General features: G+C 37.8%; 1 protein-coding gene across 31 annotated transcripts in view; it reads right to left on the bottom strand.

Moving 5' to 3' along the window:
• The window catches only part of PHF20L1 (PHD finger protein 20 like 1), an 86,385-nt gene that overhangs the window by 23,096 nt on the left and 39,512 nt on the right, over nucleotides 1-23,777 (bottom strand). For 13 of the 31 annotated variants that reach the window (XM_065586187.1, XM_065586194.1, XM_065586186.1 and 10 more), the window contains 7 exons: nucleotides 21,842-21,924; nucleotides 17,897-18,149; nucleotides 15,634-15,819; nucleotides 15,218-15,424; nucleotides 4,131-4,349; nucleotides 3,877-3,933; nucleotides 1,793-1,897 (listed from right to left, as the gene is read on the bottom strand). In XM_065586187.1, the coding sequence (XP_065442259.1) occupies nucleotides 1,793-1,897; nucleotides 3,877-3,933; nucleotides 4,131-4,349; nucleotides 15,218-15,424; nucleotides 15,634-15,819; nucleotides 17,897-18,149; nucleotides 21,842-21,924 (1,110 nt within the window). Of the gene's footprint in view, nucleotides 1-1,792; nucleotides 1,898-3,876; nucleotides 3,934-4,130; nucleotides 4,350-15,217; nucleotides 15,425-15,633; nucleotides 15,820-17,896; nucleotides 18,150-19,712; nucleotides 21,925-23,777 lie in introns of those variants that run through there. The other 18 variants (XM_065586205.1, XM_065586201.1, XM_065586202.1 and 15 more) reach the window with 4 other exon arrangements.

Genomic DNA, 23,777 nt, shown 5'->3' with positions numbered 1-23,777 from the left:
AAAAATATAATTATACAAAAATAGAACCTTCCCCGGCTTTCCCTTTGTTTAGCGTTGCCTGCCTAGTTAGACCGTAACCTCCTCAAGAGCAGGGACTATGTATTCTTCTGTGTCTTGAACAGTGTTAGGCACACCGTCTGTAAACAAAAAGCTGAGAAAACAGGAAACGAGACCAGAAATCTTGTGGTGCAGAATGTAAAAAACACACTTGAAACCACATGCTTGTGAGCAGAAGTTTTCACTAAAAATCCTTGTCCTGGGTACTCTTAAATAATTAATCCCAGAGAGTTTCCAGGAATCTTGTCTGGATTACTCTGAATATTTTAATTAGGAATATTATGACTAACATCTACTAAGGTACACTACAGATTTGTTAGTGAGGTAAATCAATCTGAGGGGCATGCCAACGGCAGCCAATAGTTTTTGTTTTCCATTTTACGTCTTTTATATTACAGAGAAAAGAAGAGCATATCCCATAAACAAAAAAGCAGCAGAAAGGTAAGAAAAATACATGGTATAATTAAATGGCAAGTCCCATTTACGGTAAACAGGTATTTTTCACAAAATGGATATCTCGTCACTGGGGTGAAGAAAAGATCAGAGTTTTGGCCATATTATTATTATTTGTATTACCCTAGTACCCAGGAGCCCTAGTCATAGACCAGGACCCCATTGTGCTAGGTGCTGTACAAACACAGACCCAAAGGACAGTGCTTGCTCAAAAGAGCTTATAATGTAAGTGTAAGACAAGAGGCAACTAATGGATATAGACAGATGGTGGAGTACAAGGAAACACTGTGACAAAATTGGGCATCAAGATAAGCAGCGATCTCAGCACATCAACAGCCTAACCGTTTGTTGTAAGCAGCAAGCAAAAGGAGAGCTCTGAAGGAGGATAACGAGTTGGTTTTGCAGATGTTTATGGGGAAGCTCTTCCCAGCTTGAGGGGCAGAATGGGAGAAAGCACAGAAGTGCTTGTTTGAAAACAATGAGTGGGCTACGAAGGCTGAATCATGGGCTGATCAGATGCAGAAGTGAACATCTCAATAGTGAATGAGAGATTATACGAGGGTAGGAGCAGGCCATGAAGGGTCTTGAAAATGAAGACAAGTAGCTAATGTTTGATTCAACAGAGGAGGGGGAGCCAGTGGTGGAATGCAAAGACACAGGTAACATAGTTAAAGTGACAGGCTAGGAAAATGATCACAGCAGCATTCTGGCTGGATATGAGCAGGACAAGATTGCATTTGTCAAGGCCAGTGAAAAGGATGATGCGGTAACTGAGACGTGAGATGATGAGAGCCTGTATGTAAGTTTCAGTATCAGGATGGATAGGAAAGCCTGTATCTTAGAGATGTTATGAAGAAAGATTTGGCAAGATTTAGAGACAACCTAAATGTGAAGATAAAAGTAAGCAGTGAGATAGTCAGGGATGGATGTGAAAGAGTCTGCGATGCAGAACTGAGTGGAGGGAGGCTGGAGTGGAGAAGTGTATCTACATGTCATTGGTGTAAGAATAGCAGTTAAAGCCATGAGTAGACATGATCACTCCGAGATGGGATAGAAGGGGAGAAGGAGAGGAGATACCAGATCAAAATGCCTTTGCTATGTGAAATTTCAAGACCAACATCTCCTTTTGGTAATTTCTGATATTTCAGAACTTGTTTCTGAACTGTATGAACATTCGATATTTCAGTCAGTAACAACCACCAATCAGAACCAGAAAGATAGTATTTGACCTTTACTTTTTGTCTTACTTTTCTGTCTTTACTTTTTTCCTTACTGAACTCACCGTGCTGTTTAGATTTCTTCTTCTTTTTCTTCTTCTTCTTCTGTTTTGATTTATGATCTTTTTCCTTTTTCTCTTTTTTCTCTTTCTCCTTCTCCTTCTTTTTACCTAATTGCAAATGAACATTTTAAAACATCATCCTCGAATACTTTTTTCTTTCAGTTACCCTAAAAGCAACATTTAAATTTTAAATCAGTTGTTCCAGTCACCTGCCAAGAGTGGAATGATTCAATTAATTTGTTCAGTGCCATGAGTATAGCCCTTGTGATTAACTGATTTTTGAAATAGCACTGGAGTTCCTCCTTAGCTGAGACACCTTGAAGTTAACAGTTATTAGTGAGACTCTTCCTAGCAGAGTAACATAATTCAACTTCTCAGTGTCAAGAAGTCAACTGTATCCCATATCTTGACAGGTAACATTGTGTAGCCTTCAGAATTTCCAGATGTGACCCGCACATGAGGGAAAAAAAAGACCCAGTTTTAATAAAGCTTACATTTTAAAAAAAAATGTATATTTAAAAAATATATCAGTAGTACATCCATTAGTTTGTAAGAAACAGAGTAGACAACCCATTTACTTTCCAGGTTTTGATCATGCTGTAGAAACAGGGAAGATGAGAACAGGAAGAACTCTTAATTTAAAAAAATTACATCCTCTAGCAAAGCATGCTAGGTGATCTAATATAGGGTACGTCTATACTTACCCGCTGGTTCGGCGGCAAGCAATCGATCTTCTGGGATCGATTTATCGCGTCTTGTCTAGACGCGATAAATCGATCCCGGAAGTGCTCGCCGTCGACGCCGGTACTCCTGCTCTGCTAGAGGAGTAGGCGGAGTCGACGGGGGAGCCTGCCTGCCGCGTGTGGACCCACGGTAAGTACCTTTAAGTTCGAACTAGGATACTTCAACTTCAGCTGTTATTCACGTAGCTGAAATTGCGTATCTTAGTTCAAACTGGGGGCTTAGTGTGGACCAGCCCATAGAGATTAATGATAAACACCTGAAACTGCAGCTGCCATAAATTCCTTTAAGAACAGTTAGCTGTCCTCTCACCCAAAATTTTATCAGCTGAGTTTGTTCTGAATAAAATTAAAGTTATATGTCTACTCCTTTTTAAGTACTACTGACATCTGCATGAGAACGGAGTCTTTGTCTTACAATAATTCATCTGTCCCTGCTACGTGTTTCTCATGGGAAACCATAATCCACAGCTTCTAACTTCATAGTTATTTCCAAAGCAGTCAGTTGTGAGGTAATAAAGAGGGACTTGACTTCAGCTGGAAAATAAACCTCAAGGACTGACTTGAAGATAATACTCTTTTTTGTGTACATTTCCCTTAGCCACACAGAATAAGAGCAGATATAGTGTATGTTTCAATTAGAGCTAATTGGGCTTATTTCTATTCCTTCTTTCCTTCCATAGATTGATGATCAGTTCAGACACATGTAGGGCTGAATCTGTGTCAAAAATGAATTTGTTTGGGGATGGAAAATAATGAATTGTGGCAAAAGTGACATTTTTTGAATGAGTCGTTATCTGACCATCACTAATATTTGAAGAGTGAATACTCCAAACTTCCTTAATTTAGATTTCATTTTAAGAGGCATTGCATATTCTGTTGGATATCTAGCCATTAGACTTTTCCTTTATTTATTCCACCTCTAGACATAAGTTAATAACTACACATACCACTAATTTAATTGAAAAAGGTTATAAAGGGTACCCTATCATTATTCCTTTCCTCTTAGGCCTCATGCCCCACCCAGTTGGTCTAGGAATGGAGACATGAAATTATAGCCCTACTATTACTACGGGTCTTGTCCCTCTGCGTCCTTGCAATTTACACACAATCTCTTAGGCATATACTGTCACACAAGTTTATTTATTTCCAAGAAGCCCTTTTACATCTATTTAGGTGTTTGGGTTTCAGGTTTTTTGTTTTTTAAAAGCTGGTTGCTTTAGAAATATTAAAACAGCTGAGCACTTACACCTAAAAGAGCATAACAGCTAAAAAGTTAGGGACAGGCTATGTTCTTGCTCTCTCAAGCTTTAGACTTTTTGCTTAAATATGATTTTCTGTGCATACCAAATGATGATGAGCTTTTCTCTTCCAATTTCACTTTTTTTTCAGTTTTCAATATACCTGTAGATTTAAGAAAAAACACAAAAGCTTAGAGGGACCACTGTGGACGATGTACTTTCTTGTAAAAGTTACTTAATTGTAAACATTCCTATCAATACATAATTAAAAGAAAGACAAACAACACACTGATTTTTAAAGATGCTTTACAATTACTTTTACGGTCTTAAGCACTGGAAACAAAAAGCATTGTAGTTTACCAACTTCTGAATGCTTGTCCTTCTCAATGACCTTCTTTAACATTTTCTCCTGCAGATTCTCAAAACATTTCTCCTTTACAGGCACAGAGAACTGTATCTCTGTCCCTTCAGAGCTGACTGACGTGGAAGACCTCTTTTTTTTACTATTCCCTTTGGGTAACTTTAGACTATTGGTTAAAGGCATTTCCAGATGTAAGGCATGTACATGGGACGAGGGTGCTGAAAACAAGAAGACAAATTTACTGGGCATTCAGTAAGGATTTAATCCTGTGTATCAGCATAGCAGCCAGGTCACTGGCTGAGTCAGGCTGCTGAAATGACAAGTACAGGAAATATTTTCATAATAGTGAACATATTGTTAAGTTTTGAATGCCTAGGTCTCTGTCTTACTATTTACTAAATGCTACATGCCAAAAAAAAAAAAAAAAAAAGTCTGTTCTCTCTAGTTAAAAAAAAAAAAAAAAAAAAAGCGAGATATCAATTCCAAACAGAGGTTAATTTCAATTTAATTCTCTGCTGCTTTAGACAATTTCCCCCCCTTTTCTTCTCTTTCCATTACAGTGGAAGTCACTGGTAACAGTCAAGGAGTTGATGTTACCATAGTTAACTAACTGTGTCTTATTTTGAAGGGATAGCTATCTTGAATAGATTTTAGGGTTACAATGCTACTTATTAAAAAACCATTTGACTCAATAAAAAGTCTACAACATCAAAGTTTATTGCATTCAGGAGGTTTTTTTTTTTAAAAAAAAAATGGTATTCTACCTCTAATCGAATAGAATTTCATTAGGTTACCTCTAGAAATCAGTGTCCTTTTAAAATCTGAATCCAAGAAAAATAAATTTGAAGTATATGTAAAGCAGAAAGCTTTGTGTATAAATCAGAATTTGAAGCTACACTTGCATACGAAGAGTGCTTTGAAAGATTTACTAATCCTTGATTATTCCCTAAAGTTCTCATTATTTAGGGGATTTTTCTCTTCATTGTGAGCTAGGAAATCATAAGGTAACTAACTGACCAGAAATGAAAAAATATTTTAATATTGTAACTCCGATATTTATAATCAAATACCATCAAGGCAATTTTCAAATAATCAAACCAAATAAGACCCAAAGTTATTTTGATCTAAGGAGGAGAACTATTTTACTCTTTGCCACAGGGAAAAAATACATTGCTCAATAAAGAATTACCAGCATCACCTAGATCTCCCACCAACCTTACTAGCCAATGCAGTGCAAGCTCTAAGTCTCTTTCCTAATTACACAGCAGGAAAGCTCTAGAAGTACTCTAAGGCCTCTCTGGCCAATGCTGCAAAATATTAAGGAAAATATAGCCTTACAAAATTAGGAGGCGGTATCTGGGTTTTTTAAACATTTAAAAATCCATTTATCATCCTTTTCAGTTTAACTATCACTCTCACAAGAGTAGCTTGACACAATTTGTGGTTAGGATCCTCTGATGCTGAGGTTAGCACAGTAACAGCTGATTGGGTGTTCAAATCACTCTGGGTAAAGTTTGTGTGTACATATTCTGGTAATATTTCAGGCCAAGTTTTTCCAAAAGTTATTAGTGATTTTGGATAGCCAATTTAAAACACTAAATGGGACCCAATTTTCAGAAGGCAGGTAACTCAGCACTTTCTGAAAAAATCAGGTACCATTATGGTGTCTCAAAAGTTGGGCCCCCCAAAATTGCATTCAAAATCCTTAATCGCATCTAAAAATCTTGGTGGTCTGACAATAAAGCAAAAGATTAACCCTGCAGAAAACCTTAAAGCAGCCAGAACCACTACCTTTAAACTGAATATGATCCAAATAAAGAGGAGGTTCTTTTGGGGTTCTTTGAAGTCCCCTTTTATAGCGTTCATTACCATAAAAAAGAAAACATTTAAAGAAATTAAAAACAGAATTAAGAAACTGTGTGAATTTAGTGCTCTTGAAAAGCGATGGATTGATAGGCCTGAAAATCAAAGTCCTATACTTAACAAAAAGGACTCGGTACAGAAAGCAGTAATGCTCTGGGGATGCGTATGCGGAGAGAGAGCACAGAGCATTCTCCTGGGCTAGTTTTCCCTCGCCAGACAGAGCACCATACACTTCACATCGGCTTCCCCCTAGCACTCCAGCTCCTGAGAAGCCTCTTCCCTCAAGCAGTAGCCAAGGAACTTCACAGGAATCAGGCAGCAGGAGCAGCTAGGGCACTGGTACACAGAGCAGCAGAACTACCCAACACAGAGGTTACTACATGGTGGACTTTCCAAGCTGTCTGATGTAAAGGCAGCTTCAGATCCCACTCCCCATCATGCAGCCTGGCCAGCAGCTGAAAGCAGCTACTTGTACTGGGTAGAGGGAAGGTGCCAAAGTGCCTCAAGGTCTCAGGTTATTGGCTGGAGGTGTTTTCTCCAGTTGGTGTTGTTAAGCCCCATGCAATAGCTTGAGCAGACTATTCCTGATGCCCAATACCCTCTCAACACAGGCCCCAGCCTGAGCACCCACCCTTGGCAGCAGAGATAGGAGGGGAGGACGATATGTAAATACCCTGTGGGTTAAATATCCCTCAAATATATTTATTAGCAACAGAAAACACTATGTGAACTATTTCCTCCTCTCGGCTTCCCAGCTTCTGTGTCTGTCTTGTAGGACTGTAAAGCTCTGCAGGACAGCGACAGTCTTCATTTTGTGTTTTTACACAGCCAGCAGCACATTGTCAGCACATAACAAATATTAAGCAACAACTTCCCACACTGCAGTCTACCAGCAGGCTTCACCCTAACCTGCAAGGACCACCTCTAGAGATGGAAGCTTATTTTTTAGTATTCTATGGACAATCAATACTTGGCCTCTCTGTCAAGGCTAACAAAGGTTCCAATTAGTGCTAATGTGGTGAACATGCTGCTACTTTTTTTTTTTTTTGGTTATGTGGGCATGCGTACTGTAGAAACTAAACAGACCACGTAACACCACACATCAGATAATCTGGTTAGGCCACTATTATCTTGAGACAGGACATTGAGGGCTCCATATCTGAACAGTCCATTGAATAATCTAGTCCCAAGCCATCTTCCCCAAACAGGATTAGGTTTAAACTCGTTATTTAAAAACAAATTTTCTTATGTCAGCCATCCAAACCCATCAAATGTAATTATTCCGAACATTACCTTAATTTTCAACATCCTGAAATTAGACCATTAAAGCTTAAATAATACCTGACAAACTAATCAGCTGGTGACTAAGGCCTTGGCTACACTCGCGGATTCACAGCGCTGCCGCGAGCGCGAGCTATTCCCCTCTCTGAGGGGAATAGCTTGCAGCGCTGCGAGCGAGCGTGCAGCACTGCAGGCGCTGATTACACTGGCGCTTTACAGCGCTGCACTCGCTGCGCTCGGGGTGTGTGTGTGTTTTTTCACACCCGAGTGCAGCAAGTGCAGCGCTGTGAATTGCCAATGTAGCCAAGGGCAAAGAAAGTGGTGGCTGATGGCTCCAGGAGGCATTTTGTATAGAAAGAATTCTGCTACAGTGACACTAATACCCTTTCAAATAATTTACCAATGTAAGCTCCATCACTATAGTAACAGGAAAGGAGAAGATAACACATACAGTTACACTTTTCCTAGTAAGCAACTTTATCTAGTCTTCATTTAGAGGTACATAAGAGGAAGTGGATAATCATATGAAATAGAAGCCTAGATATACTTCCTATTAATAATCATGACACGTTTTGAAAATTATAATTTCATTTGTACCTAAATAAATGCTATTTCATAAACCTGATATTTTAATTTCAAATGTGTAAGTTATCATACCTTATAAAATAAAATGTTGATGTACACTAAATAGCCATAAAATTAAGTAAGAGGTGATCATTCAGAGCCTTTTAAACCAATGTAACCAACAGAGCAATATCGTTCATAATTTAATAATTTGTATAAACTAAATACTGATAAAAAATGAAACATGGTAGTGACTCTGTAAAGGAGTTTTCAATTGACACTTGTTTCCTGTTGAGATAACCAGATCCGACCTCCTACCTAAACACAACAGCAGTGTGGGAATCTATGCAGGAAGTGCTATGCATGCTGTGTGTTGTGTGTGTACACCAAAGACACTGAAGAACCAGATGTGAGCAATCGATGTCTATATCATTACCTCTACGGTGAGTTTTGAAACCTCCATGAGATAATGGAAAGACTGATTTCAGTTCAAATATATGTGGACTACATGGTTAAAGCAGCATAGACCCTCAAGTGCAAATACATGTATATTGGTATAAAATAGCTTATTCTAGCAAAACCTATTCCAGTTTGGCAATGCCTAAGAACCTATACCACTATTAAGTGTTTTATACTGGTATAACACTGTCTACTCTAGGGTTTTTACCAGAATAACTATGTCAGTTAAAAAAAAAAATATATATATATATATATATATATCTCACATCCCTTAACATTGTAATACCTTTAAGCATAGATAAGCCCAGTATAGTCAGGGCTTTCCTAAAAAATATGGATTTTGTTTTTTTCATTTTTGGAGCTTCTGCACTCGGAAGTATTTACATGAAAATATATTTTCAAATATATATCATGGACATTTTAATTTCAATCAGTGCATGAAAACTCACTCTTCTAAAAGTTTAGAGTGATGAGAACATTAAGGTTCTTGTTTGCCTATTAGGAAACAGAAGAACTCCACAAAACTGCCTGGAACCCTACAGGGGACAAGCAATGGCAGAAATCATTGGAGACAAGGGCATGACTAGTGATTGGAATGAACTCTCAATGAATGAAGACAGGGTGTAGATGGATCTGTGAACTGCTGGGAGGCTTGGTTTGCTAGTACTGTGTCAGGAAACTGGGTAGATGAGAACACTGATAATTCAATATACAGAAATGGCTAGCTATTGAGTTACTGGAATCAAGCGATCAAAATTATCAATGAATGAATTCATCTGACATGTCTAAGCTTGAAGAAAATGGTAGAAAACAAGGGACTGAATGGACTGGATCATTAAAAATAGATAATTGTGTTAAAGTATAAACACTGTCAAGAGTTGTTAAATAGCAAAATAGGAAGACTGCATGTTGATATTTGCATTTAATTTCCATAATCATGTAAAATTTGCGGAGTATAAGGAGGTTTTTGATCAAAACAAAGCCTGTATTTTACACAGGAAACCTACAATGAAGCACTAATGGTACAAATGCAATAGCTTTCAGAGGGACATAACAGTTTACAGGCTGTCCGTGGATACTTGTCACAGTCTCATTGGAGAGCAGACTTGTTTTAACTCACAAGAACGAAAGACAAATTTGGAAAAATAATTCTGATAAAACTATACACCTTTTCCATTACTTAGTCAACATAACTCCTAACTACAACTTTAGGCTGAGCCCAGAACAAGAAGCAGCAGCTGAGATCCAGAAGCTAAAAATGTAACATTGAATTCCCTCCTTGCACTTAAAACTGAACATACTGTTCGCTACTCCAAAGAAGAAGGTGGTTCTGTTTCAGTTAGTGGCATCAAAATGGTGGAAAACTGTGGAAATAATGGAAGACATGACAGTTGAATTTAGAATTTTGTCAGTTTTCAAAAGAACTGCAATTTGTTCTGCCAGCTCAATATCAATCAAGCATCTTTTTAATACATTTATATTGATCAGGTTTTGAACGTCTGCAATAGGCTAGGTGCTGGAAAAGCAAATAAGATTACTTAGATTGTCAGCATTTTGGGTAGGGGACTGTCTTTTCATCGTATATGTGTGTACCTTGTCTAGAATACACAGGGGGACACCATCCCCATCTGGGATCTCTAGGCACTACCTCAATACAAATATTAAATAATAAGTTGAAGAAAGTGTATCAGTATCTATATGTAGATACCAAAGAGAGTGGTAGACCTACATAGTTAATAGTCCGAGGAACTGGATTATAGTGTTCTTTTGTTTCTTATAGAATCACAAGCTGTACATTTTGGAAAACATACCTGCCTTTGCTTGAAGCATACATGTAAGAAGTTAATTGCAGAGTATGTGTTTTGCACTTCATTGCAGAAAAGCTCAATTTTTCACTGCCCTCCCCTTTGAAAAGCAACATGTTAATGGTTTGACAAAAGAAAAGCTTTGCTAAGCATGAATAAATATTTAATGTTCTTTTTCCACAATTAAATATGATCTACTTTTAAAAAAAAAAATGGCTTATCTCCTACACTAGAGTCAAACACTTCCAGGTCCATAAATGGCATCACTTTGTCCAAATGGCCCCTCTATCTCTAGCCTCAGAAGTCATGATAAACTTAATACATTTCAGTTTATTCAAGGTGAGAAAAATAGGTACCATTTTTCTTTGAGTCTTGGGATAATAGCATTTTTCCTCTATCTAAATATTACAGCTCCATCTGCTTCTGTACGTTGTGGACAATAATAGGAATACTGGTAATATCTTGCATTTTTATAGCACTCTCTATCCCAGGACCTCACTGTGCTTTATTAATATTAATTTAGCCTTATTACACTTTTCTGAGATAATTCCATATCACAGATGAGAAAACTTATGCAGAGAGAGATAAAGTGACATGCTCAACATCAGAAAGTCTTTGGCAGAGCTGAGAAGTAAACCCTAGTCTCTTATCTAACTGTAAGTCCCCTGAGACAAGAGCACACTGAACTTTCATGCGAGATCATTTTCCACATGAAAAGGAGGAAGTGTTATACTATAATTTAGTGCATCAGGTTCACAGTAGCATGTTTGAAATTTCAAACAGAAACTTTGACAGATTTGACTGCTGGAAGATTATCTGCAAGTAAAACTGGCTGCCACTGGCAAGGGAATAGTAAAGATTTGATGATAAACCTCTTCCATCAGAATATGCTTTATGAATGGCAATCACCTTGTTCAGATCTGAATGCTAAACTCATCTCTATGCCCAAACTTTCCCATAATAAATGCCTTATACATAATAAAGTAGTAGGGAAACAATAGAGCTACATGTCCTCTACTCACAGGAACTCCTACAAAACTACAGTGAATCTGGACAGACAGGATGTTTTTACATAATACCTATTATACTCAAGAATTATACAAATCATAAGTTAAATATTGCTATTTCTATAACTGTGCAGACCAGTAGAGAAGGTCTGATGTACTCAGAAACAGCTCACAACAGTAGAACAGGAAATGTTAATGTTTGGGGGCACATTTGAGTTAACATGCTTTCTTATTGTCAGAGCCCTGGGATCTTTAAATTCTACTTGGTGAATCACCAGAGTTGGAGAGGTTTATTCTGTTCAAATATACAGCAAGTATATGCTTCAGATTTTCCAGATAATTTCTGCTATTATTGCTGGCTGCTCTCCTAGAACAAACTATCTTTGAAAGCTAACTGCAGCCAGCTACAGCAGCTATATGCCTCCAATATCCAAATTATAATGGAAGAAAGCACTCTTCAGTAGAAAGATATTCACCAATAACTGTTCTTTGATTACATTGCCTCTATAATGTGCAATGTGTATCCCTAGTCCTGCAAGGTCAAAATGATCTAGAAGAGCAACTTGACTCAACTCTTTTGTTTACTTCTGAGCATGTCAAAAATCAGTGTGTATTTTCTGGGGGTAGTTGAGAAACAGATTCAAAACTTCAGCCAGTGCTCCGAACAGATTCTGAAACTGCAGTCCTCCAATGGAGACATTGCCACCACTGTCTTCTCAAAGGATGTGGAAGAAGCTAGCCTAAATTCAGTACAATCCGTGACTTCCACATCATCAGCCATCCTCCAGTTCTGGCAGGATTTCTGTCTAGGTTATCCTCATTCCTGATCAAAGAAGGTAACAGCTCTCAAGATGGAAGTGTGGTAAGACAACATGGGTAAAAACTCTAGTTTTCCTCAGAAAGGAGAAGCTAACAGGAATAGATGTGTGTGATTCTAGTGTATTTGGGCAAAAAAGGAGCCAGTGGCGATTGCTCCTCAAAGACCCACATTGTCCAAAAGCTCCCCAAGGAAAGGAAATCTGCAGAAAGTGGTATGGAGAAACCCATGTATGTAAATGCCTATCTAGGAGAAGACCAGACCCCTTCAAAAGTGCATAAGGGTCTTCCAAAGCTGAGAGTAGACCAAAGGAGCTTCAAAGCCTGTCCCTGATGATGCCAAGGCTAAGTTGGGTAGCCCTTGGAAGGAAGGACTTCTTCAAAGATGAAGAAGGAAGACTATAAGGCAAACTCGAGTTATCAGGCTCAGAAGACCTATGACAACCATGGATGAATATGGCACAGACAGAAGCCCACTCTAATTCAAGAACACAGGCTTATCAGGACACCCAATGATTGGGTCCTCAGATCCAAGACTCCCTATGGAAGCTTAAGATCCAAATAGCTCAACTGCCTCAGACCTATCGTTCCAACCATAGCACATATGCTGTTCAGGTGGCTGGTCTGCCGCATGCCACCTAGAAAACTCACCTGACCTTCCTCAGGACAGAAAAACAGCATGGAAGCTCAAGATAGAGCAGGTCCTCCTGTTTGACTTTGAGGCACTGGAATAAAGGAGACTTCAGAACTAGGGATGTAAATAACGTTTTAAAAAAAGTAAACATTTAAACTATTGAATGTTTAACCAGTAAAATTTTAACCATTAGGCTCTGCTGCCACCCTGGGCACCAGGGTCCTGGCTCAATGCCTAGAGACTCCGCTCGCTGCTAGCCCCACCCCACGCAGCAGTTCCCAGCTGCCAGCATGCCTGGGACCTCAGGGAGGCTGGGACCCCGGACGCGTGGGGGGCCAGCAGCGAAGTCCCGCAGCCAGAGTTTAAATGGTAACCATAATACCTTATCAATAAGACTGATACTTATCGGTTAATCGCTTAACCAGTTAACATTTTACATCCCTATTCAGAACAAGCACTGCCATCTCCAAAAAGCAGAATGATCAAGCCACAGACCCAGAGGGACAGAAACAACAGGTACCTGGCACCCACGGACTGATTCCCTCAAAGCTGAAGCAGACTACTTTGAATCTTATGTGGCGCCAACAAGCACTGTTAACCTTAGAGAGACCAGGATCTGTAGAAATCAGATCCATCAAATTAGCTTTCACAGCCTCCTGCAGAAGGCAGAGCTGTAAATACTCTCTCTCATTCTGGGCCCAAGATGTAAAAGCCACAGACAAACCAGCACACCTCAGGAAATAGTCTTCTCTGAGACAGAGTAAACAATACAAGTACCGATGTGTCAAAATATTTCTGAGCCACAGCACGCTTTGTTCAAAGCCTGTTTGTTTGGTTTTTTGGTCAGGATCATCCATAGCCTGGACTAAAACCAGGCCCATTCACTGAAGCAGTATAATGACATTCACTGAGTGAAGAAACAGTTAGTTAGTGACCAGGACCAAACCACTCAGATCCTAAGCTAGTGCCAAGAGGATACTCTGCAACAAAGCAAACACCTACAAAGCAATACTAATTACATTAAACTAACCAGCAATCACCCCGCCCAACACAGATTCAGCAGGAAAATTGGAATAAATAATGAAATTGTAAAGCTGATGGTCATAACACTTGCAGCGAGCTATGACAAAACAGGAACAGATGGTAGCTGGTGCTGCTGGTACCTCTTTTGTAACCTGGCTCTGAACACACAAATTTTTTGATGGGGGAATACATGCAGCCCCAATGGACACAGCTTTTCTAAATAGCTCTGAGCTCAAGACACTGGGCATCCACATTCAATAAGTGGGTTTCTGTACAAGTAATTCTCTATGGAATCTCTAGCTCTGCTTTTGAGCACCCTGAGGGAAGTATGATATGAAAAATTGTTATAGAATCTGAAGTACACACTACATTTCAATGCACTGGAGAATTCTTATAAATTACTGTTTGTAATATACCACAATCAGACAAGAGAAGACTGAGTCACATGCACGAAGTTTCACTGGAGAAGTAGAGAAGAGCAATATTTTTAAAAATTTAACAAATGAAAATTGGAAATATTTATGGTCCGCTTTATCTTAAAAATATACCTATTTTATAGATTCATAGATTTTAATGGCAGAAGGGGCAATTATGATAATCTAGTTTAATCTTCTGCATAACACAGGTCACAGAGTTTCACCGAATAATTCCTGCCTGGAACTAAGTAACTAAGGCTGTGAATGGGCAGAAAAATCAACCTATGTGGAGATAACAGGAATGTGCATAGGGTGGTATCTTTCCAAGAGTGAGGCCATGAAAGTTATTCCATGAATATATCATTATCTACACAATGACATTTAATTTTTCCTGATAAGAATGTACAGTCTCATTTGAACACAATACTTCAAATAGTGAGCTACAAATATTTAAGAATGTTTCTATATTTTTAATAATTTATTGCACAAAATTTTCTTTAAGAGAACAAGACGGTCTCCAAATTAAAAGGACAGTAAAAAGTTATTACTTTTTGCATTTTTAATCACTTTAGTTAAACAACTCTCAGGCCTTCTATGTGGGGCTCTACACTGACACAAGGGAACAGAGGGTAGGATCAGGGCTATAAACTTATAAATTAAAGGGGGATTTTCAGAAATGTTCAACTTTGGCGTCATATTTCTCCCATTGAGGTCACTGGAAAACATCCAGTGGATTTTAAATGAGAGGAGAGCTAGACCAACATTGACTGCTTTTGAAAATCCCACTCTACAAGCATTACTGTATTTTCCCAATCAAACAAATGAAGAAAAAAGTCAAATCAAGACCGGCTAAAGAAAGTTAAATTTATATTCCTAAATTTTAAACCTAAAGCTAAAAAAGACAAATGGGAATTCCTGAGTTTAACATCTGACAGCAAATATCTGTGGATATTTATGCTCCTTTTCAAAATTGCTGCACTTGAGCTTTCGATCCCTATCTGTAGTATAAAACCAGATTCACCTTGAAGAACATTAGAACCAAAGCACTAATGCAATTCAAAGCTGAGAGAAGACAGAGAATCCGAAAGGATCCCAGGAGGAGTGGAAGACTTGAAAGCTTATAACAGAAAACCTATCCCTTCATTTTGTATGACTGAACAATACACTTACATTCCCTGCAGCTATAAACCTAACTGCTTGTGAACTGAATCTCTTTACCTGACGCTGTTGTAGCTACTCTTCCATCAGTTACTGCTTTGGAAGAATGATATGTAATCATCTGAGTATCTTCCTTTTCTTTACTGGGGTACTCATTACGGAAAGTGGATTCTGTGGATAATGGCGCTGTAACTTCCAAACTACGGCTTAAGTCAAGAGGGAGACATGGTCCACGCTTCTCAAGTGACATATGAGCAACATCAGGTACTACACAAAAGAAAGAATGTAATATTAACAAAGATATATAAGCCCGACAAATAACAGTATGGGTCGCAGTGTTACAATAAACAAACAGCATGTAGCTAAAGGTACTCAATGTTAGTCAAAGATCTCATTAGGTGAAAAAAAAATGTGAAAGGTCTTATTCTTTATGATTGTTTCTCTCGGGTTGTTCTTTATTAGATTAAATACATTACCCTCTGATATTGATGGCTGTTGATTTTGAGCACTGATGGAGAACACTTTTCCATCAGTGACTGGAGAGGGAGAAGGAACTTTTTGTATAGACTCATCAGGCAACGAGCAAGTGGCTAAACGCTGTGATCTTCTTCTCCTCTGGCTATATTTGTAGGATCTAGGGGGATTCACTGGCTGTGACGGACCTAAAAAGAGATCTTTCAATGTTCATGAAGTAGAGATATGTCATAATCTTACGGAAATATTTTAAGATCTAGAGAAGGGTCATGCTTTAAATAGTTCTCTTCTGCAGAACTGCTAATCACATTGTGCTTTGTAAAAATGAATAAAACTATGAATATCAGATGAATGTTAATGTTTGAGGCAAGATTTTGGTTTTTTGCTTAATATATTACTATATGAATTTGAGGATCTAGCCTCCATGGATGTAGAGGAGGTCCTTATGCAAATAATCTATTTGCATTAAGGGGAGCCACCCCATAAATCAATGAGAGTGTAGACAAGCTTATAGTTTAAGAAACAATAGGATTTCCAGTATAGCAAAATAATTGTCACAGTAAAAGACTTAAAAAAATAAAAATAAAAAAGCATGGACAGCATTAACATAAAACTTTTAAAATAAATTCACAAAAGGTAATGGTTCACTTTAGTTCTAATCTCTCCACTTTCTTCTAAACTGATATTAACACCCTGGTAACAGCAAATACAGAAACATTAACTGTCAATGCACTACATAGCAAGAAGTTTAAACCTCAGCATAAAGAATCTCAAATGAAGAGAAATATTTGTCGATATTATAGGCCTGATTCATTAAAAAAATAAATAAATAAAACCTCACTTATGCATGTTTCATATATTGTACTTGGAGAAATGTGCTTTACCTGCATATATTAGAGTTCTGTAAATCATTAATTCTTTTTCCTCCTTGTCTTACCTAGACTCCTTTGTGTCATACTAAAGATTTGCAGTAGCAACAAAAATTACATTTCTATTTTTAAAAAAGTCAAAAAGAGGTGGGAGCTGTTACAAACCATAATAAAAAAAATAAGTACCTAGGCAATGAAGTTACAGATTTTTTTTTTTTTTAAATGGCAAGCAGATGCGTAGCTTCAGTCCAAAACACAAAACCTCCTCAAGCAAAACTACTTACCGACATCTTGGGGGTATTGCAACATGTGTGGATGGCAGTGTTTTGTGGGGGAAATTTATAACATGATTTAAAACCAATGATATTTATTGAGAGAATACAGAAAACTTAATTGGCTTATTTCCCTCCCCCATTCAATTAAAATTTGCTACAAGATTAAGAGACATTTATCTCCTCAAGAAGATGTCAACTGTAGATGTAAGGATGCAACATGTGATGAAGGAGTCCTCTTCAGGCCTTATTTTGTCACAGCTCTGGGAGTGAAGCAAAACTTAGGCTTTTGCTTTACAGAAACCCATGTTAGTTATAACTGTTGACCGCATGACTTCGCCTTCTTTGAAGCAAGAAAGTGTCTTTAAGAGGTGAAGCTCAAAACAAATCTGAAAAAGCTACACTATCCATCTCCAGCAAAAATAAAATATATAAAGCAAGATTGCAATTGCTCAAAAATGTAATCAAATCATTCAAGGATGTTATGCAGCAGATAAGTTTCACCAACTCCTCCGTCCACCAACAATATCTTGATATTTTGAAAACCAGTTTTATGCTTTAAAAAGGCTGAACTACTAAGGTGTTTTCACCCTACACAGGACAACTTCCTTTATTTTCCCATCAAAGAAGTTGACCCCATCTTCTCTCTCACATCAGATTTAGAGGAAATATCATGTAGTGTGAAGGACCGTGCAGCCAACAGGTACATCAAAACAGTCGACTGAAGGCAGAGTTCCTCAATGATGGAAAGGAAAGATCCGCAAGAAAACTGCACATATTTTTAATGAATCAGGCCCTTTAAGTAGAGGTGTTTGTTTTCTCCTGTATCACTATTACCATTAGTGTGGAGATTCATACAATGGAACTTAAATCATTAAAAGCCATGACTTTCTACTACCATAAAAGTGCCATTATTACTTGCACCATAATTCACACACCATGTTATGTGACTTTACTTTTTATAAGATTGAGCTATCCCTAATGCACCCACTTACGTTTGAATTTTTTTTATAAAAAAAGCAGATTCATTGTAAAAAGCAACATTAATTTACAATCAATTATTTTTCTGTATATTTCTTATGACTATAAGTAATTATGGTATTTTTTAAAATGTCTGTGCTCACTAGTTTTATTTATCACAGAAGAAGGAAGCTGAGAGACCAGCGTCAAATCCTCGACTTGTATTAACTCTGGGGAAAGTGGTGATTTAGGGGGCTTTATACACCCAGAAGAATCTCCAGATTCTTGTTTGCATTTCTTGCTGCGAGCCTTTCCTGAAGACAAAGTTGAGGATAACAGTGCAGGTTTCTGAGTGTTGGTAGAACTGCTAATATCAGCTTCATTTTTTTTCTGACTTTGAGGTTTAGGTGAAATCTCCTGAATAAATAATAAGAAATTGATACTTTTATTTCAGTTTCTTCATTGTGGTTCTTGTATTCTACTTTGATCTTTTTTTTAGCATCTTTAGTATTCAAAAACATTTTTTCAAAAACATTTTTAAAGCAACATTTATCATTTCCAATACAAATGAAAAACAGACTCAAATGTATCAAAGTAAAAGTTGAGCAATCTGTTTGTTTTTAAAGGGACACTGCCAATGACTTTCATGCTTAAAAGTTTTTCTTCATTTCTCATTGCTTGCAATACCCTCAAAAAAAGCTTTAAAACATTATTTTCTCTTACCAACTATCTAATTTCTATTTGACAAATAGTGCATTTTGCTGTTTTTCTAATACAATAAAATCCTTTTCATGTCCATCTCTCTCTCTCTCATTACGAGCCATCATCATCAATGTTTTCGGCAAGAATAAAGAATGACTTAGAGAAGAACACTGTTGCTACTAACCAGAATGGGAAGTAGGTATGTTAGCTTTGTTGTGATCACACCACAAAACAGAAGTTTCTCAGTAAGAGTCATCAATTTAAAATAAATATTTAGAAGTTGGATGTCATTTTCCACAAATTTACTTCAGTTTTGATGAAGAATCTGAAAAGGTTGACAGTGCCCCTTTAAGGAAAGTCTTAGAACAACAAACAATGATGAAATTTGAGCACAATCCCTTTCAGTGCTGGGAGTCTGGATTTCACCACACTACTTGCTTGTGTTAATGTTTCATGAAATCGCAACTTCTAGCACCACAGGGTTAAATAGATTGCTAACTGTAAAAAAACAAGCAGATAAAATGTAGGTTAAAAAAACCAGTTTCTGAAAAGCAAAATATGCTGCATTTTCTAAAGCTGAAAATTTTCACCCTTCTTTTTAATGCATGTACTGAAATATTTAAAAACAATCCATCTGACTTTACAACAATTAGAATTTTAAATTTTTTGCTAGAAGGAGGTTCTCCTACAAGCGGAGTAATCTGTAACAGTGTTAGTATTTGCCCAAAGATGGCAGCTTGTACATATCTGAACACATGACCTCAAATTTTGTTTCATCTATTGCCCAGTTGAATATGCATCATGGTATTATGTTAGCTAACAAAACCATAATTATGAAAGTGTAAACTTTTGTTTCTAGAATGTGCGCACCACTTTCTCCAAAAAGATTTCACTCCACTGACGATTTGGGGGCATTTCCCAGTTTTCAGACCTCCGTACTTCAGAGGACTGCATTTTTGGTATTGAATAGAAACTCTCTTTTCCATTGGAACATGGGAGCTGCAAGTTCCAGTGGAAATATTAAAAAAAAAGCAGCACACACGACATACTTAAAAAAAGGGCATCCTTGCATGCTACATGAATGGCATGCTGGAAGTACCATGTAAAATTCCGGTGCAAAGTGTCCCATTCAGTTATCCCCCGTTTTATCCTTGAATCAGCTCATTATACACGTGATTTAAGTGAAGTTTATTCATTTAAATAAAATATTCCATGAACTGTAGAGTATACCTATGCTGATTACAAAAGGTATTACCAGAAATTAATTAGAGCCATAACTTTTAAATAAACAATTTTATTGTTCATCTTCACATATGTGAAAGACATTACTACAGCGTCCATTACTTTCAAATTACAAAGTTATTTAAACAAGATTTAAAAAATTAAATTAATATTTTGATAAGGTGCTTAACCTCTTAACAAGGACAAACTAACATTAAAAAAAAACTTAATGAATTAAAGTTATTCATCTAAGCAGGTCTTGCTCAAAAGGAAATATAACATTACATAACCCTAATACACTTAAATAAACTACTGAATCTACATGTAATAGTCTGAGGTTTTTGGGTTTAAGACAGTTGTAAACTAAAAAAAGTTATAAATATAATTTCATCAGCACAGTATGTTTTTGGCTGTTGGCCTGAATATTACTGTGTCCTGTATTACATTATTTAAAAACACACTACAAGACATTTACCCAATCAGTATTACAGTGGTAGCAGACAGTACACCTCTGTAATTAAGGGCTGTCAGCTTTGCCATTTTAGGGGTTTATAACTCGGCCATTTTAATTTGCATTTGGGCTGGAATTTAGCAAAAAAAAATTTGAGCTCAGACACTCCCACCCCGACTTAATCAGTTTATGTTTGATAGGTTTTTTGTTTTTCTTTTCAGTTAGAAGAAAGGGGCGAAGTACCGGTAGTACATTTGTTGGGTTTTGGATGCTTTTTTTGTTTAAGAACACAACTAAAACAAGTATTTTCAAAAATGTTTTGCAGACCATTAGTCAGTGAATGGTGACAGTCCCTTCTGGATTTTTTGTTATTATTTCTAATCAACAAAGTAAAAATAGAAACAGCCGAGTTATTTTAGATTAAGAAGTTACTATTCAGAAGTTTCTTTTAATATGCACTGTAATCTATACTGTTGCATACAGTCTTAAGTGACAAAATCCCATTTATTTCAATGGAACTCTGCACAGTAAGATTTACAGTGTAATGATTCTTCCAGAAATGTCATGCTGTCAGACATCTCACAGTTTTTTGCACACAGAAAGTATTATACAAAAGTACTAAGAAATTATAGCATCTTTAATATGCAAAGATTGGAAAAGTGGAATATCATGTCAATATATCAAACCATTATGCAAAAGATCAGTCAATGCATTGACACCTTAGTAGCTCAGAATTAACCATTACAGTGGCAGCATTAAAAGTAGAACCATAACTTTCCATTGACAGCACTCTGTATTGGATCTAAGCGTCTCAAACCCAGGGTCAATGGAAAAACCATAGCAATGCCACTATATATCAGGACTAAAGAACCAGTTGCAAGAAACAGAGTATCAAAGTTTGGGGTAGGGATTGTTTTAAGAGCGTGGTGGGGCTAGTGAAGAAAGGAAGTGCTCTTTTCAGTTGGTTTGTTTAAAACAAACCATTAAAAAAAAAAAAAAAAAAATTAATACAAAAAAGCCATATTAAAACTACATTAAGGATCTTATTTAAGCCAACAAAAGCAAAAATATCAAGATTTAAGGCTGCCACTTCATCCTTAGCTTGCTTTACTGTGCTTAGGTAGTCAGCCCTTTTAGCATGCAAGATCATGCACAATTCTGAGACTCAAGCAACACCTGAACACAATGGAATGAGCCAGAGATAGGGAGGCAACCTTCAATTCTTCAAATAAGTGGTTTTAAATCAGACCCCTAACATTAAAGTTTCTTTTTTGTATGTATTAAAATATACATCTTAGCAAAATGTATGGCTCATTGAACAGTTCATAAAACACGCACAGTCTACAACACCAATTCTTACAATAGAAAAGAAACTTCTTACAAAAGAAGTTTTACTAGATGCCAAAAACCCTGTTTCAAACCACAAATCAAATTTGTGTAAGGGTCTTTTTCTTAGCCAGTTATAGGCATGGTTTCAGCTATAAAACCTTGGGACCGCTGTTTACTAGCCTTTGATTCCTTGGAGACAGTAACTCATTTATGAAAATTAAAGTTAACACTGTCATTTGTGTCAATTTACTTGTATGCTTCTGGCTACGCAGAGATGTAAACATAAGATCAAATATTTAGTTCCCTATTGCTGTTTCTTAAGGGGCAATTTTGTTATGGATACTATATCTCCATGGCACACTCCAGTGGGAACCTTGCAAAAGAATCAAACTCTACCATTTCATACCTGCTCCAGGACTGGAGCTGTTTCTTTGTTGCCTTCCTTTTTTTCAGCACCATCCACAACAACAGCTTTGGATGCCAACAAACCTTAAGAGAAAAGTTGCACAGAGATATTTAGAATAGGTTGTTTTTTTTATTTTACCGTTTGCTATCAGCAGCTTTTATGAAAAACATAAATGTGAAAACAAATTAAAACATTTTCATCTATAAAAAGATTCTCTCTGAAACCCCCTTTTAAATAAAGACTCCATACAAGAACAAAACTTATGAGACCCTGACTACAATTCACAGGCCCTGTATTATACATGAAGATTAGCACCAGCCACTCCAATTCCACCGCCAGAGAGGGAAAAGGAGCTCTAAATTGTAATGCTATGACCCTCAATCCCAAAGCAATTGTGCTTCAAAACCAGGTCTACAGTCATAAAGTAAGTTTTCAACCTTTTGATTTTAGGAGGTTATTTCGAATTCCTTCCTTCACTCATTCCCTCCACATTTGGTCTTTGTGTGCTTTCCTAATGGTTATAAATAGGGCACTACCAAATTCACGGCCATGAAAAACACGTCATGGACCGTGAAAGCTGGTCTACCCCTGTGAAATCTGGTCTTTTGTGTGCTTTTACCCAATACTATACTTTTACCCTATACAGATTTCACGAGGGGAACCAGCATTTCTCAAATTGGGAGTCCTGACCCAAAATGGACTTGCGGGGGTGGGAGTGGGGTCGCAAGGTTATTTTAGGGCAGTGGTTCCCAAACTTTAACAACTGTGAACCGCTTTCACTAAAATGTCAAGTCTCGCGAACCCCCTCCTAAAAATGAATATTTCCAGGGATTGTCTCCTTTACCTGAGTATAAATTATAAAAAGCAATGATCTTGGAAATATAAAATTTGTTTTTAATGACATGTTTATTACACACTATTATTAATTATTATTGATCATTACAGTATTTTTATTACATTATGAAAATGGCAACACTCTTCCAAGATCTCACTTTCATAGCTTGTATCACTTTGAATAAGCCTGTTATAAGACAAGGCTCCTATGTTTCAGCAAGGAGTATCAGCTGTGAAACAGCATGAAGGTATTAAGAAGCCAACTCAAAGTGTTCCTCCTACACAAGCATTCAGGTCTTGAACAGTCCAGGTAAACAACACACGTTACAACAATGTTTAAACTTGTTCTTCATAATAATTTTAAAAACAAACCATACTAGCTGCCTATTTACTTTTAAAAACAGCAAAAAATATCCATCTCCCTTTCTAAGTCTTATAAGGAGACTTGAAGTTTAAATCTCCTCAGTGTGATAGATATGCTTGCTTTGATCTGCTTAGCTCTTGGAAGTCCAGGGGCTCTGGGCTGCTGGTCCCGTGCTGCCCGGGGTCCCTACGGACAGCTCTATCCGCCATTAGGGAATTTTTTCCCCCGAGAACTCCCTGTAACATTTCACAAACCCCAGTTTGGGAACCACTGTTTTAGGGGAGTCACGGTCAGTTGCAGATTAGCCACTTGGTCAATGAGGCCCCAGCCAATTGGGGCGCTCCAGAAAAGTGGGCACCCCCACGCCCCGCTCTACCCACCCTGCGCTCCTGCTGGGGAACAGGGTTGGGGCATGGGGGCTTGCCCCACTCTGCCCGACCGGCGCTCCTACCGGGGAGCAGGGGAAGCCCCCGCGCCCTGACCCCTCCCCGGCAGGAGTGGGGGGGGGGGGGAAGGGAGATGGGGGCAACTACAGTTGGAAGGGGTGTGGAGGGGCTCCCACTTGTTCTGGCCCTGGGCCCCAGAAAAGCATAATCCACCACTGGTCACAGTATTGTCACCATTACTTCAGTGCTGCCTTCAGAGCTGGGCAACCAGAGAGTGGCGGTTGTTAGCCAGGCACGCAGCTCTGAAGGCAGCGCCCCACCAGCAGCAGCACAGAAGTAAGGGTGGCAATAC

This window comes from Chrysemys picta, chromosome 2 (genome assembly GCF_011386835.1).
Source record: "Chrysemys picta bellii isolate R12L10 chromosome 2, ASM1138683v2, whole genome shotgun sequence".
Taxonomy (NCBI): domain Eukaryota; kingdom Metazoa; phylum Chordata; order Testudines; family Emydidae; genus Chrysemys; species Chrysemys picta.
This window is presented reverse-complemented; position numbering and strand designations above follow the sequence as displayed.